This window comes from Melanerpes formicivorus, unplaced genomic scaffold (genome assembly GCF_026170545.1).
Source record: "Melanerpes formicivorus ecotype bairdi unplaced genomic scaffold, bMelFor1.0.p_v2 SCAF_24, whole genome shotgun sequence".
In the NCBI taxonomy this organism is placed as follows: domain Eukaryota; kingdom Metazoa; phylum Chordata; class Aves; order Piciformes; family Picidae; genus Melanerpes; species Melanerpes formicivorus.
Window position 1 is genome coordinate 13,127,244 of NW_027142376.1, and position 17,007 is coordinate 13,144,250.

Below are 17,007 nucleotides of genomic sequence, written 5' to 3' on the forward strand. Positions count from 1 at the left end.
GGCCTAAGGAGGCAGTCCAGCACTTCTTATTTTGTTAATACCTGGAGGATTAGGTGGTCCCACTTCAGATGTGTTACCATGTTATTCCCTTCAGTGACCCTGCAGGTAAGAAAGAGAGAGGGACTCCTTGTCAGAGCACGTAGTGATAAGGTGAGAGGTAATGGGTATCATCTGGAAATAGATTTAGATTAGACATTAGGGAAAAAAATCTTTACAGTGAGGGTGGTGAGACACTGAAACAGGTCACCCAGAGAAGTTGTGGATGTTCCACACCTGGGAGTGTTCAAAGCTAGGCTGGATGGGGCTTTGAGTAACCTGGTATAGTGGAAGGTGTCCATGCCCATGGCAGGGAGATCGAAGCTGGATGCACTTACAGGATGGCCAAGGGATCAGGCCCAGCCAGCATGGATTTAGGGAGGGCAGGTCCTGCCTGACCAACCTGATCTCATTCTATGATCAGGTGACTGCCTGGTGGATGTGGGGAAGGCTGTGGATGTGTCTACCTGGACCTCAGCAAGGCCTTTGACACCATCCCCCACAGCAAACTCCTGGCCAAGCTGTCAGCCCCTGGCCTGGACAGCAGCACTCTGAGCTGGGTTAGGAACTGGCTGGAGGCTGAGCCCAGAGAGTGGTGGTGAATGGTGCCACAGCCAGCTGGCAGCCAGGCACCAGTGGTGTGCCCCAGGGATCAGTGCTGGGCCCCATGCTCTGTAGTATCTGTATTGATGATCTGGATGAGGGCATTGAGTCTATCATCAGTAAATTTGCTGACGACACCAAGCTGGGGGCAGGAGTTGATCTGCTGGAGGGCAGAGAGGCTCTGCAGAGGGACCTCAACAGGCTGGACAGATGGGCAGAGTCCAAGGGCAGCAGATTGAACACATCCAAGTGCCGGGTTCTGCACATTGGCCACAGCAACCCCATGCAGTGCTACAGGCTGGGGTCAGAGTGGCTGGAGAGTGGCCAGGCAGAGAGGGACCTGGGGGTGCTGGTTGATGGTAGGCTGAACATGAGCCTGCAGTGTGCCCAGGCAGCCAAGAGGGCCAATGGCATCCTGGCCTGCATCAGGAACAGTGTGGCCAGCAGGAGCAGGGAGGTCATTCTGCCCCTGTACACTGCACTGGTTAGGCCACACCTCGAGTCCTGTGTCCAGTTCTGGGCCCCTCAGTTTAGGAAGGAAGTTGACTTGCTGGAACAAGTCCAGAGAAGGGCAACAATGTTGGTGAGGGGTTTGGAACACAGCCCTGTGAGGAGAGGCTGAGGGAACTGGGGTTGCTCAGCCTGGAGGAGACTCAGGGGTGACCTCATTGCTCTCTACAACTACCTGAAGGGAGGTTGTAAACAGGCAGAGGTTGGTCTCTTCTCTCAGGCATCCAGCACCAGAACAAGAGGACACAGTCTCAGGCTGTGCCAGGGGAGGTTTAGGCTGGAGGTTAGGAAGAAGTTCTCTACAGAGAGAGTGATTGCCCATTGGAATGGGCTGCCTGGGGAGGTGGTGGAGTCACCATCACTGGAGGTGTTCAGGAGGAGACTTGATGGGGTGCTTGGTGCCATGGTTTAGTTGTTTGGGTGGGTTGGATTGGTTGATGGGTTGGACATGATGATCTTGAAGGTCTCTTCCAACCTGGTCTGGTCTATTCTATTCTATCTTTAAGGGCTCTTCCAACCCAAACCCTTCCACAGTTGTGTTTGTGTCTTTTTGTTGGTGGTGGCTTTTTCCTTGTGTGGGCTTTGTAGCTTTTCTCTCAATTTCTTACTTAGGTTGTGATTTTGGTTTTAAATGGAGAAGAGATTCAAAACATTGTCCATCATATTAATAGCTTTCAAGCAGTGATTCATCCTACCCTAGCTTCTCAATTAAAAAAAGAACAACAGAACTTGTCTCCTAAATGAATCCAAACAGTTCCTTATGCCAACTCTATTAGTAGAAATCCATCTCTCCCATCTCACCCACTCTGATCTCCTCAACTTGTTCAAAAGAGGAACAGTGTCTCCTCTATGCTTCCTGTTGCTTTCCCTCTTCCTAATGGTGTTTAAAAGATGACCAGCAGCTGACAGGTAGAAGATGCTACTATATCCAGACTTTCATGACAATACTGCTAGTCAGTGCTAGTTAGGGAAGCAATAGCTGGACTGAGAGGATGAAGCTATGACTCTCTTGCTGGGTGAGTGGGTGTGGAAGAAGAGGCTGTGGTAGAAGAGGCTGTGGTAAGCTCTTCATGCTTATGCTCTGTTTTGGAAAAAATTGAGACCCTCCCACCCACTTTTAGCCTCTGGAGCAGCATCCACTGTGGCTGAGCTGCAAGCCTCAGGACATGCTCTTATTTCCATTGCAAAGTCTTGAGCTGCCCCTAGGCCGGTGTGTGTCTTGGGCTCCCCATCCCTGCCTCTGCAGCTCTGTAAGTCAGCTGCTCCACTGCCCTGTCAGCACTGACATCAGACTCAGGGAGATGGAAGCAGCAGATTTCCATCTTTCTCAGTCCTCTCCTCTGCTGCAGGCCTGTTGGGAGTCCCTCTCTCATTACTGTTCTGGTCACAGTCAGGAGTCCTCAAGTCCTGCCCCCTCCCCTGGGGCATCGGTGCCTTCTGCCAGCTTAGCAGCGAGAAGTTCTGTGCCGCTTTTACATGGGTGTCTCTTTTGGGTAGGGCCTGGTCTAGCAGTTGTCACATCTTCTGTTGCTGAAGGATGGTGCTTTTGCATTTCAAAGCAGAGAGTAAAAAAGTGACAGTCCAGGTGATTTCCTTGGTAACTGGGACACAGTGCCTGTATGGAGTAAAGCTGTGGTTATCCCAGTGTCACTGGGAAAGGAGCGGGGGGATGAGTGTGGTCGGGATGGGGAGGAGTAAGCAGCCTAGATGCTGACCTGTATAGAGAAGGAAAAGCACAGAGGAACCCTCCTCTTCAGGTAAATAGCAGTGTGTCGAGCCTGATCACTTCTGCAAGTACTTTTCAGTTCTTAAGATGTTCTTTAACGACACCATGGGAGGGGCAGATCTTTTACCCCTTTTGTGAGGGAGACTTGATATGAAGGTTTCTTTTATTGTGACGTAGCCCTCTTGGGGTGGAAGACTACTTTCACCTACTTTACAATTACCCACTACTCTTGGGAAAGGTTCCCATCCCAGGACTGCTGCTGGCAACACTTTATGGCTGATTTCAGCTTGGGGAACTGAGGAACCAGGGGATGTGGCAAGTGGTTGCTTGCCTTTACCCCTTCAGTGCAGCCTCTCCTGGCTATGTAAAAGTGGTCTGGCTTGTAACTGTGTGTTGTGTTGCTCCTAGAAGGACCAAGGCAAAGAATTAAGGCAGTTCCCCAACTACCTGTAACGTCTACTTTTGTTTCTGCCACCAACATCCCTTCCTGTTCGCATCCCCTTGTCTGCTTCCATCAAAAGCAGCTGTCAGCCCTGCAGCATGATCCAGGATTTTCCCACTGGCAACAAAGAATAGGAATGAAGATGGATTCCTTTAGCACTGCCAGATTTTAACATTCATTCCTGACGCCTGTTTGGCTACTGCTCAGTCACTTCAGCTTGGTGCAGGGATGGAAAAGAGCTGCAATGAGGGAAGACACGGAGGAGGATCTTGCAGATGCTTTCCATTACAAAGCCGAGTTGCTCGTTGGTAGCCCTTGAGGGGGTATTGCTGTAGCAGAGTGTGACATGGAACTTGGTGACTTCCAAAGACTGGCCAGGACCACCAGGCTGCATCTCTGAAGTGCCTCTTAGGCTTTTCTATTTGAGCTGGAGGGATGAGAGCAAATCAGTCAGGGATGAAACATCAGGACGGGCTATGGTCGGTGGAGCTCTCCACCACCTAGGAAATGCAGGTGGTATCACTGGTGCTTGTATGAGCTGCTGGCTTCTGATGCCTTTGAAACACCCACACACACATTCTCTGCACTGTACGGGAATAACAAAGAGGCCATGTGGTTTTTCCCCTCTGCCAGGTCTTTCATTTGTATTGACTCCCTTGGGTTTATAGGTGTTCTGTTCTTCTGCCTTGCAGTCATTAACTCTCACAATGCTTGCAGATTTGCCTTTGTTTGAAGCATGTGTGGCAGAGGACTTGACTGTTAAAGGTCTCCTTCATGACTGTAGGCTTTTCACGTGGCTTCATGGGCTCAGTCCTTGGGGATGCTGCTGAAGTCATTTACAGCTGCGGTCACAAAATGAGAGGTTTGTCCTGGAGAGGTTGTTGGAGAGAGTTGGATGATACCATGAGACATCTTCCAGAGACACTGAATGAGTAAAATGAAGCTTTGGGGTCTGGTACCCAAATAACTTAAGATTTATCCCCATAAACATTTTGGTTGCACTAGCACAGCCCGAGTGATGTACCAGTGTCCCCAGCAGGTTGCCATTCAAGGCTGCCCATGGAAGAGCCATGGCTGAGAGTTGCAAAACCATCAGGAGCAGCAATCATCCCCTGTTAAGAGAGAAGGAAAGACAGAGGTAATGTGACAGCCATCATTTGTCTGTGGCACCAAGGCCAAGATCAGGTTTAAACTGCTATGGCAGAAACAAAGGCTGAGTGTTAGGGAAGAGTGTGTTATGGTCTCTCATGTCTCTATTGGTAGCGACTGAAGAGAAGAATGAGTATTAAGAATGAGATAAGCATCTTTTGGGAGTGGTTTTGGGGGAGCTGATCCTGCTCTCATAATGAGATGACCACTTTTGAGTCCCTTCTCATTTCCTTTTCCATGGCTGAACTAAAAACAAGTGCTTTCATTTGCTGTTTGCTTTTAGGGAGTTACAAAATGAGGTTTTTTCAGACCACTTGCCAAAGGAGGTGGACTTCATTTCTGTTCAATCTGAGTAGCAAAAGATGCTTTGAAATTGAAATGAATTTGTTGCTCAGATCCCCAGAGACTACCTCTTGAATGTGCGTGCCTTGGAGCTAGCACTGGTTTCTTTGGCATTATTCAGTGTCCCACATGCCTTCACTTCTTTCTAAGATGGATCCCACAGGCTGTTGAATTCCATGAGTGATTCTCCTTTCCATTCCAAGATGCATGAACCAGGTTGCAGGATGAAGCTTTTAGGCTACAATACCTCTTTTCAGAAGAGCTCCCTTGGTGTTAGAGGGGGTGTTCACATTGGTCCTAAACATGCCTTGCTCTCTTTCTCCACTCTGCCATTTAAGAAGCATCTCTGGGTTCAAATGCTAAAGGACTATTGCTTGAGATATCAGAGCATGTCTCTGAGACATGAGGGTTCCCCCACACACACACACTGCAGACTTTGATGAAAGGGAGTTTAAATTGCTGTCTTTAAAAACTGCAGCTAGAAACAGTCTAATCTGGTGCACACCAATGAGGAATTTCCCTTCCTGGAGCTCCTCATGAGTCATGACTGCAATTATTTACAACCTGACTAGCAGTAAGATGTGTAATGAAAGTTGGAGCCCATAAAAGCTGTAGGTGAATCAATATTTCAATTGAAGTCCACAGTTGAAAAGATAATCAATATTCTGATATAAGCCACTTGTGGTTCTATACAGAAGGAAAACAGGGGCAAGATCTCTCCTATAATGGAAAAGAAACAGGGAAGCCTTGGAGCAGCTCAGGAAAGGGATCTGAGGTTCAGCTGGCAAAATACTAACACCGAGAACACTCAAAATGCATTGGTCTAAGGGTTGGCTGTGCTGGGTGCAAGTCAGACTCACAGTATCACTAAGGTTGGAAGAGGCCTCAAGGATCATCGAGTCCAACCTGTCACCACACACCTCATGACTAGACCATGGCACCAAGTGCCACGTCCAATCCCCTCTTGAACACCTCCAGGGATGGTGACTCCACCACCTCCCTGGGCAGCACATTCCAATGATGAATGACTCTCTCAGTGAAGAACTTTCTCCTCACCTCCAGCCTAAACTTCCCCTGGCACAGCTTGAGACTGTGTCCCCTTGTTCTGGTGCTGGTTGCCTGGGAGGAGAGACCAACCCCTTCCTGGCTACAACCCCCCTTCAGGTAGTTGTAGAGGGCAATGAGGTCACCCCTGAGCCTCCTCTTCTCCAGGCTAAACAATCCCAGCTCCCTCAGCCTCTCCTCACAGGGCTGTGCTCAAGGCCTCTCCCCAGCCTTGTTGCCCTTCTCTGGACACGTTCAAGTGTCTCAATGTCCTTCTTAAACTGAGGGGCCCAGAACTGGACACAGGACTCAAGGTGTGGCCTAACCAAAGCAGAATACAGGGGCACTATGACCTCCCTGCTCCTGCTGGCCACACTATTCCTAATGCAGGCCAGGATGCCATTGGCCCTCTTGGCCACCTGGGCACACTGCTGGCTCATGTTTAGGCAGCTGTCAATCAGTACCCCCAGGTCCCTCTCTGTTTGGGAGCTCTCCAGCCACTCCGACCCCAGCCTGTAGCTCTGCATGGGGTTGTTGTGGCCAAAGTGCAGCACTTGGCACTTGGACTTGTTGAATGCCATCCCACTGGACTCTGCCCATCTGTCCAGTCGGTCGAGGTCCCTCTGCAGAGCCTTTCTACCCTCTAACTGACCAACATCTGCTCCCAACTTGGTGTCATTTGCAAATTTGCTGATGACTGACTCTACCCCTTCATCCAGATCATCAATGAAGATGTTAAAGAGGACGGGGCCCAGCACTGATCCCTGGGAGACACCACTGATGCCTGGCTGCCAGCTGGCTGTGGCACCATCCACCACCACTCTCTGGGCTCTCACTGACTGAAATTTGATTGCTTTAATGAACCACCAGTTCCTCGCATAAAGAGAGGAGCTCTGCTCTCTCCCGTGGCAGTATTTCTTTCGGGAGACTGGGACAGCTAGCATTTGATCCCAGGCTGCAGCCATGGAAATGACTGAGAGACTTGGGAGTCTCCCAGAGGGCAATCCATAAACCTGCAAGTGCTCTCCCAGTAAAATTAAGTTGTACATTATATGCAATAGATTCTGTTCACATCTCACGTTGGAACGGAGCGCAGCGAAATCGATACTTGGCAGTGCTCCTTGGAGTATTATTGGTATCTGCATAGTAAAGGTGAGAGGCAGTTAGGTCCTTGCAGCCACGCCAAAGGCCTGTGGCAGAGCAAAAGGAGGAGCTAAGTAGAATAGAATAAACCAGGTTAGAAGAGACCTTCAAGATCGTGTCCAACCCACCTAAACAGCTAACCCATGGCACCAAGCACCCCATCAAGTCTCCTCCTGAACACCTCCAGTGATGGTGACTCCACCACCTCCCCAGGCAGCCCATTCCAATGGGCAATCACTCTCTCTGTAGAGAACTTCCTCCTAACCTCCAGCCTAAACTTCCCCTGGCACAGCCTGAGACTGTGTCCTCTTGTTCTGGTGCTGGTTGCCTGGGAGAAGAGACCAACCCCCACCTGTCTACAACCTCCCTTCAGGTAGTTGTAGAGAGCAATAAGGTCACCCCTGAGTCTCTTCCTCTCCAAGCTAAGCAACCCCAGCTCCCTCAGCCTCTCCTCACAGAGCTGTGTTCCAAACCCCTCACCAACTTCATTGCCCTTCTCTGGACTCGTTCCAGCAAGTCAACCTCCTTCCTAAACTGAGGGGCCCAGAACTGGACACAGGACTCGAGGTATGGCCTAACCAGTGCAGTGCACAGGGCTCCAAGCCCTGAGCGAGTGGCACAGTGCTTGCAGTGCTCTGCAAAGAGCAGAGTGAGCCACAGTCCCAGGGAACATACCTTTTCTGCTGGCAAAGCTTCACACAGCTCAGCCTCAAACTCTTTCACCTTTTCTTCTCCAGAAGAGTGGAAATAAAGACAAGAATGCAAACCTTCCTGTAGAGCAGCTCCCACTTCTGTTTCCTTTTGTTTTTGTAGTTGGGCAGTGCTTTGGCACTCTTCCCCCCCACCCCACCCTCCTTTTTCCTCATTCACTGGAAGGGGGTGGAGAAAAAAAAGGTCACTGGAAAACCCCCAAAAGCCTCAACTCTTGAGCAGTCCATCAAAGGTGCTTCATGGTGGGGCTGTAAACCTGATGTTTAAGTGGTTCCTTTCTTGTTTTATTTTTCACAGGTCCTTGCCCTCACCATGTCAAGGAGTGTTAATGATGTCTCCCCTCTCCATTGCATTCCCCACCTGTCATCCTGCTAGGATCTAACTACAGAATGAACATAGCAGCTGTGTTTAATGCCCTGCTGGTGTGTGTGCTGGCCGCCGTGCTGTGGAAGTACATGAAGCTGCGAGAGCATGCCTCCGAGATCGAAGAGGAGCTGGTCCTTACGCGGCAGTCTCAGGAGCTTTCTCAGGCGCAGGTTGACTACCATGCAGCTCTCCAGGCACTGGTGGAGGACGGTACCAGGATGGTGTGCGCTGGCAGGATGCACACTGACCGCGTCTGCCGCTTTGAGTCCCTTTGCTACTCTACTGAGGCTGAGGAGTTTGTCTACTTTCATAGCAACTCCTCGGTCATGCTGCCCAACCTGGGCTCCCGAAGGTTCCAGCCAGCTCTGCTTGACCTCTCTTCAGTGGAAGATCACAACACCCAGTACTTCAACTTTGTGGAGCTGCCAGCTGCCGCCCTGAAATTCATGCCAAAGCCGGTCTTTGTGCCTGATGTGGCACTGATTGCTAACAGGTTCAACCCAGACAACCTGATGCACGTCTTTCATGATGACCTTCTCCCCATTTATTACACCATGCAGCAGTTCTCTGATCTAGATATGGAGGCACGGCTCTTCTTCATGGAAGGGTGGAGTGAAGGTGTTCACTTTGACCTCTACAAGTTACTGAGTAACAAGCAGCCGCTCCTCAGGGAGCAGCTTAAAACCCTGGGCAGGCTCCTCTGCTTTACCAAATCATACGTGGGCCTGTCCAAAATCACCACCTGGTACCAATATGGGTTTGTCCAGCCACAGGGGCCAAAGGCAAACATTTTAGTTTCTGGTAACGAGATCAGGCAGTTCACCAAATTCATGATGCAGAAGCTGAACGTCAGCTTGGAGGAAAGCTCCAGTGAGGAGTACATCGTGGTGTTCAGTCGAACAATCAACAGACTTATCCTAAACGAGGCAGAGCTAATACTGGCCCTTGCTCAGGAGTTCCAGATGAAAACCATCACTGTCTCTCTGGAGGAGCATTCATTTTCTGACATCGTCCGGTTGATCAGCAACGCCTCCATGCTGGTCAGCATGCACGGGGCCCAGTTAGTCACATCTCTCTTCCTGCCAAGAGGTGCCACGGTGGTGGAGCTGTTTCCTTATGCTATCAACCCTGAACACTACACCCCTTACAAAACACTGACAACCCTCCCTGGCATGGACTTGCAGTACATTGCCTGGCAGAACACCAACAGGGAAGACACCGTTACCTACCCAGACAGGCCGTGGGACCAGGGCGGGATTGCTCACCTGGACAAAGCTGAGCAAGAGCGCATCATGAAGAACACGGAGGTGCCGCGGCACCTCTGCTGCCGCAACCCCGAGTGGCTGTTCCGTGCCTACCAGGACACAAAAGTGAACATCCCCTCTCTCATCCATGTGATCAGGCAGACTGTGAAGTCCAAGCCTGGACTCAAGAAGCACAAGTGGTCTGGCAGCCTCTATCCTGGCAAAGTGAGGGATGCCAAGTGTCAAGCCTCCGTCCAGGGCACAAGCGAAGCTAAACTGGCAGTGTCCTGGCAGATCCCCTGGAACCTGAAATATCTCAAGGTCAGAGAAGTGAAATATGAAGTCTGGATACAAGAGCAAGGGGAAAACACTTACATGCCTTATATATTGTCCCACCAGAATCACACTTTCTCAGAAAACATTAAGCCCTTCACAATCTACCTGGTGTGGATACGCTGCATCTTCAACAAAAGTCTCCTGGGACCTTTTGCAGATGTGCTCTTGTGTAGTACATAACCTGGTGCAGTGCCTGCACAACCCTGCCATGCTCTCCACTCCATCTGTGGTTTAAAACTTGTCTTGTAGTGTGTAGAGGGCTGAAGAGGACTAGTCTGTACCAGTGCCTAAGTGTCCGTTTTATTGCCCTCCAGGTGTATTTAAATGGTATTTATTTCCTGTGAGTGTTTCCTCAAAAACACAAAGAAACCTCTGTGTTCCTCAGAGTAACTTCCAGAGGTTAAATTACATGCTTACTATGTGTAACTGCAGCAGAATGGAAGTGAGTTGTGTGTACCTTGGTGGTGATTTACATTCATTTCTACAGCGTGGTGAGTATTTAAGCACAGTGTTACACCACACTTAATTCCATGGCTAGGTGGGCAGCTCTCATCAGCTTTTCCATTCTAAGTTCTTTTTGGTTTTCATTTGTTGTTTATAACTCTGATGGTAATTTTTGAGTTCAAGATTCGGTGTGAGAGCCTTCATTAAACTGCTGTAAACCTCCTCAGTGTTTGTTCGTTGAGTATCTGTCAAAGTCTTTTATTGTGATTAATTTTTTGCTGTCATAAAGTGTATATATGGGTGTATATATGTCCTAGTATCAGTCAGGGTTGGAAGGGACCACAAGGGGCATCTAGTTCCAACCCCCCTGCCATGGGCAGGGACACCCCACACTAGATCAGGCTGGACAGAGCCTCATCCAGCCTGGTCTTAAAACACCCCCAGGGACAGGGCCTCAACCACCTCCCTGGACAACCCATTCCAGTGCTTCACCACTCTCATGGTGAAGAACTTCCTCCTCACATACAGCCTGAATCTCCCCACCTCCAGCTTCACTCCATTCCCCCTAGTCCTATCACTACCTGATAAGTCCCTCCCCAGCCTTCCTGTAGGCCCCCTTCAGATACTGGAAGGCCACAATGAGGTCACCTCAGAGCCTTCTCTTCTGCAGACTGAACAGCCCCAACTCCTTCAGTCTGTCCTCACAGGAGAGGTGCTCCAGCCCTCTGCTCATCCTCATGGACCTTCTCTGGAGTCCTTCCAGCTCCTCCATATCCCTCTTGTAATAGGGGCTCCAGAACTGGACACAGTACTCCAGGTGGGGTCTCACCAGGGCTGAGTAGAGGGGGAGGATCACCTCCCTTGCCCTGCTGGCCACACTTCTCCTGCTGCAGCCCAGGACCTGATTGGCTTTGCAGGCTGCAAGTGCACACTGAGAGCTCATGTTGAGCTTCTCCTCCCCCAGCACCCCCAAGTCTCTCTCCTCAGGGCTCCTTTCCATCCAGTCACTGCCCAGCCTGGATTTGTGCCTGGGGTTGCCTTGACCCAGATGCAGGACCCTGCACTTGGTCTTATTGAACTTCATGAGGTTGGCTTGTGCCCCCCTCTCCAGCCTGTCCAGGTCCCTCTAGATGGATCCCTTCCCTCCAGCCTGTCTGCTGCACCACACAGCTTGGTGTCATCAGCAAACTTGCTGAGGGTGCACTCAGTGCCACTGTCCATGGCACCCACAAAGATATGGGTAGGGTTGCTTGGGTTTTTTTTTCCTCCCCATCTTTTGGCTGAAGAGAATGCCAGCTTCATGTTTAAAAGTAGATTTTGGTGTGCAAATAGGAGATAAAAGGGACAGACCGAATGAGAGACATGACTGTGTTTTAAGAAGAGTTCTGTGGGAAAGAAAGTGGATGCTTTGGAGCAGGCCATGAGGGTGAAGTTGCACACAGAATCATAGAATCAATAAGGTTGGAAAAAACCTCAGAGATCATCAAGTCCAACCTGTCACCCAACACCTCATGACTAACTAAACCACGGCCCTGGGTGCCACGTCCAATCCCCTCTTGAACACCTCCAGGGATGGGGACTCCACCACCTCCCTGGGCAGCACATTCCAATGCCTAACAACTCTCAGTGAAGAACTTTCTCCTCACCTCGAGCCTAAACTTCCCCCGGTGCAGCTTGAGACTGTGTCCTCTTGTTCTGGTGCCGATTGCCTGAGAAGAGACCAACCCCCACCTGACTACAACCTCCCTTCAGGTAGCTGTAGAGAACCTCTGAGCCTCCTCTTCTCCAGGCTAAACAATCCCAGCTCTCTCAGCCTCTCCTCATAGGGCTTGTGCTCAAGACCTCTCCCCAGCCTTGTTGCCCTTCTCTGGACATGTTCAAGAGCAGCCTGCTCAAGAAAATGCTCTGTTTTGATGTTTGGTCAGAATAATAGGTGGATAACAGATGCTAACAGGTACATGCTTTTCTAAGTCATAGGGAGGTGGTGGCAAAGAGAAGTTTTCTGGTCACATTTTTCCTGGATATTGATGGGAGGAAACAGTAGGGCAGGGGACAAGTAGGTGGCTGCCATGGCTTTGGACTGACAGCATGTGACAGGAATTGGGCTGATGACACTCACCCCTCTGTTGCTTCAGTCAGGGGAGTCTTTTCTCCAGAATTGACATCAATTTTCCCCAAGGTTGTAATCTGGCTTCATTGCTGGGGTAACACACTGCCTGCTGAGGGGCTGCCCCTGCACAGTTCCCCTTTAGGTGAAGGCCCTAAAGATCCATCACTCAGCTGAAGCTGGTACCCTGCTCCAGTTTCAAACCATTGCCCCTCATCCTGTCACCACAAGCTCTCCTCAGCACTCCCTCCCCAGCCTTCCTGGAGGTCCCCTTCAGGTACTGAAATGTAGCTCCAAGGTCCCCGATGAATGCAGGGGGGTTAGAGTCGATGACCTTCCAGGGTCCCTTCCACGGTGACACAGCAGGGACACAGCAGTGAAGTGGAAGCACAGATTATGCTTAACCCTGTGAGATGTCTCTTGGCTTTTAGTTTGCTTGTCCTTTGTCTGCATAAAGACATTTCAGGGCAGGTGGCATCTCAGTTGGTTTTTATTCCCTTCAATAAGCTCTTCTACCTAACCAGGGGGCCACATGGATTTTGACACCCCCCCCACCCTATTTCATCTTCCCTAAGCAGCTCCTGCTCCCTCTACACCATCCTCCCCCCTGCCCAAGCAGCTCCTGCTCCCTCTGCACCATTACTGCACCCATCCCAGAGCCAGGGGCAAGACTCTCAACCAGCCAAGACACCACACAGAGGCGCTCAGCCCCAGCCAGCACCCGTGGATAACATTAAGAGTAGTCATCAATCCTGCTCCTAACAACCGGGGGGCCACCAGGCCCCCCGGCCTTTGTTGTCACCACCACCAACACCCAGTGTGCACCAGGGGCACTCACCAGTGATGAGAGGAGGATCCCTCAGCCCAGAAGGGCTCAGCTTAGAGCTTCTGCCTTTCCTGGGGGGGATTATAAAGGGGAGTGTGTGGGGAGGACCAAGTGGCCACACCTGGGGTGAGAGGAGACTCCCAACAGAGCCCAGGTGCTCTGGGTTTGAGGAGAAAAAGGGGGAAATTAGGTGGGTGGGGTGGAAAAGGGACAGATGTGGTGGGGAACGGGAGGTGGTGGTGAAAGAAGGGGGTTTTAAAATAACTTTATTTTCCATAAATGTTCCATAATGCACAACTGCAGTTCATGGTTTGCTTTGCCTCCATGCAAAAAGAGCAAACCCACCAGTACTTCACAAAACAAACCACAGTGGTGGCTGTTGCAGTGAAACCTTCCCACCATGATCACTTTGCTTGGTGGGAAGAGCTGTGCTCTTCAGGTCAACATAACCAGGTTTAACAAAACAAAACAAAAAGTTCTGCAAGGGTGATTTTTTTTTTCCCTGGATACCAGCAGGCAGCACCAGGATGATTGAGGGACTACAGCATGTGCCCTGTGAGGAGGGGCTGAGAGCCCTGGGGCTTTTTAGCCTGGAGAGAAGACTGAGAGGGGACCTAATAAATGTTTCTAAATAGCTGAGGGCTGGGGGTCAAGAGGGAGGGGACAGGCTCTGCTCACTTGCACCCTGGGACAGGACAAGGGGCAATGGATAGAAACTCCAGCACAGGAGGTTCAACCTCAACATGAGGAGGAACTTCTTCACTGAGAGGGTCACAGAGCACTGGAACAGGCTGCCCAGAGAGGTTGTGGAGTCTGCTCCTCTGGAGCCTTTGAAGACCCATCTGGATGTGTTCCTGTGCTAGATGCTATGGTCCTGCTCTGGCAGAGGGGTTGGACTTGATGATCTTCAAAGGTCCCTTCCAACCCCTAACATCCTGTGATCCTATGACACTGTCTTTGAAAAACATCTGTGTCACAAGTACAGCTCTTGGGGAAGAATAGGAGAGAAGGGGCAGGAGTGAGAGGTGTCAGGATGTTTCCCTAACGGATGTTAACATCTTTCATGGTTTATAACCAGCATTAAAGCGAGAGTCAAAATACCTCTCTGCCTTCCTGGTCATCCCTGGGACTGGATGGATGTTTAACAGCAGGAGAGATGGCTTGCTTCCTGAGTGATGAGCAGCTCCAAGCAGGATTATAACAAAAGTTCTAGAGAGAGGGAGAAAACCAGACAAGGAACAGGAGGATTGAAAAATGAGTGAGACACCACAGTACAACACTGGACCTTCAGGCAAGCAGTACTCCTGTATATTGATTTTTACTGTCCCATTTTGTAATTCCAGGGGGGTTGGGGAGGGAGTAAAACAACAGTCCCAAAGTCTGTGTTTGCAGGGCCATTATAGAATCATAGAATCAATAAGGTTGGAAAATACCTCAGAGATCAAGTCCAACCTGTCACCCAACACCTCACTGACTAACTAAACCTTGCTAACTAAACATTTCTGCCATGGTACTTTAAAGGGTGCATGAATATTTCCACCATTGCTCTCTTAGGACAGAATGGGTTTCGTGCTGAAGCTTCCACGACCTGTGCCACCTATGTTAAAGCTGAGAGCTGTATGTCAGAGAAAAACTTCATAAACTGATGACAGATATGAAAGCAGGCTGCTTAGAGAGGCCACCAGGCTGATTAGCTCCCACTCATGGAAGAGTTTTGCAGGAATCTATCATCCCCATGTCCATGGAAGCTGAAGATCATAGTATCATTCAGGGTTGGAAGGGACCACAAGGATCACCTAGTTCCAACCCCCCTGCCATGGGCAGGGACACCCCACACTAGATCAGGCTGGCCAGAGCCTCATCCAGCCTGGTCTTAAACACCCCCAGGGAAGCCCCGTGGCCAGCAGCCATCCTCCCTGCTGCCTGTTGCAAGAGTGGTAATGTTGGCATCCTACAAAATCAGGTTTGGAGTGAGCCCTCAGCAGGCTGAAATGTAGTCAGCATTTATTTTGCACCAGTTCTCAGAAGCAATTTTCATTAGGAGTGTGAGCTGCCTGTGTCCTAACCACCAGCTGTCCTGGGTCCGGGCTATTTGTGTGCTGCCTTCCTGCCTGCCTTTCTCAGTACCTTTTGTAGCAATCTGTGGTCCATATTTGTAGACCATCCCATTTCAGTTGAAACTGATTTCATTTGATTGCACTTTCTCTAGCACTAGACAGACTGGTGTTTCCTCAGGCAAGCTTATGGGGCTCCTTTTGACAAGTTGTGTTGTTCAGTAAACGTGTGCCTTCCACCGCTGCATCCCTTGGGTTTGCTCCCAAAGCAAATCCATTAAGCTCTGTGGTGCTGTCTGGCCCCACTGTGCTGGAAGAGGAACAGCTGGCTAGGATTTAATCCAAAACCCTCCGGGGGCAGTGCAGGATGCCAGCAGCAGGCTGGTCTTGAACTCGCTGCTGCTCGGCTTGGCTGTGGTGATGGAGATGGATCAGCAAGGAGGATTTCTCTGGCTGCTGTTTCATGTCTTCTAATTAGCCAGTGTAAGGAGCAGCCAGCTGCTGTGCAAGGGGCTGCTCACCAACGTGTAGGAGGGTGAAGAAGGACTGAATAGAGCACTGAACAGCTTGCACACATGAGATGCTGGAGCTGAAGCCGCAGGTTGTATGACAATAGAGTTATCTATGGACAGCAGTTACCAAGTGAGAGAATGAATTTTAGCAGAGCCAGAGTAATTTCATGCTACTGTAATGTTCTCTTGTTTATAGCCCAAACTCACCCTAAATACCATATCTAAGACTAGAGATTTCTGAAGAGGCTCAACTCCAGCCTAGCTTTAGGTGTGTTTCTTGAGCAGGACATGCTGTCCCTGGGCCTGTGGAGAGTTGAGATTTATGGATGGCACTTGTTTCAAACACACCACATCTTGCTCAACACAGTGGAAGGCCAGTTGCTCTGGAGCTGTGGAGCCTGACAGAGTGGAAAACAGGTTGGAGTAGCACAAACTGAAGCCTGAAAAGCCACAGACCATCTCCAGTAGTGGGAGGGACTTTTTCCAAGCAGCCTGGCAGGTAGCAATCAGCATGATCAACGGTGGGATCTCATGGCAGAAAATATCTAGAGCACCTGTTTGCCAGATTCTCAGGAACCAGACTGACTGGGAAATAATAATGAAAGTCTGCTCTTTCTTTTATATGTGCATTTTGACAGTCCTTTTGTGACAGCCTGTGTCCAGCTAAGCAGATATCACAGTATCACAGTATAACTTAGGTTGGAAAGGACCTCGAGGATCATCGAGTCCAACCTATCACCACACACCTCATGACTAGACCATGGCAGCAAGTGCCACGTCCAATCTCCTCTTGAACGCCTCCAGGGTCGATGACTCAACCACCTCCCTGGGCAACCCGTTCCAATGCCAAATGACTCGCTCGGTGAAGAACTTCCTCCTCACCTCGAGTCTAAACTTCCCCTGGTGCAGCTTGAGACTGTGTCCCCTTGTTCTGGTGCTGGTTGCCTGGGAGAAGAGACCAACCCCCACCTGGCTACAACCACCTTTCAGGTAGTTGTAGAGGGCAATGAGGTCACCCTTGAGCCTCCTCTTCTCCAGGCTAAACAATCCCAGCTCCCTCAGCCTCTCCTCACAGGGCTGTGCTCAAGGCCTCTCCCCAGCCTTGTTGCCCTTCTCTGGACACGTTCAAGTGTTTCGATGTCCTTCTTAAACTGAGGGGCCCAGAACTGGACACAGGACTCAAGGTGTGGCCTAACCAAAGCAGAGTACAGGGGCACTATGACCTCCCTGCTCCTGCTGGCCACACTCTTCCTAATGCAGGCCAGGATGCCATTGGCCCTCTTGGCCACCTGGGCACACTGCTGGCTCATACTCAGGTGGCTGTCGATCAGCACCCCCAGGTCCCTCTCTGTTTGGCAGCTCTCAGCCACTCTGACCCCAGCCTGTAGCTCTGCATGGGATTGCCGTAGCCA

The 17,007-nt window shown here is 50.4% G+C and overlaps 1 protein-coding gene across 2 annotated transcripts in view; it reads left to right on the top strand.

Annotated features, from left to right (window-relative positions):
• POMGNT2 (protein O-linked mannose N-acetylglucosaminyltransferase 2 (beta 1,4-)) overlaps positions 1-10,318 on the top strand; it is a 62,075-nt gene extending 51,757 nt beyond the window's left edge. For both annotated transcript variants that reach the window (XM_068152948.1, XM_068152946.1), the window contains one exon: positions 8,004-10,318. In XM_068152948.1, the coding sequence (XP_068009049.1) occupies positions 8,096-9,832 (1,737 nt within the window). In that variant the 5' untranslated portion in view covers positions 8,004-8,095 and the 3' untranslated portion in view covers positions 9,833-10,318. The remainder of the gene's footprint in view (positions 1-8,003) is intronic.
• Positions 10,319-17,007: the final 6,689 nt, after the last annotated feature.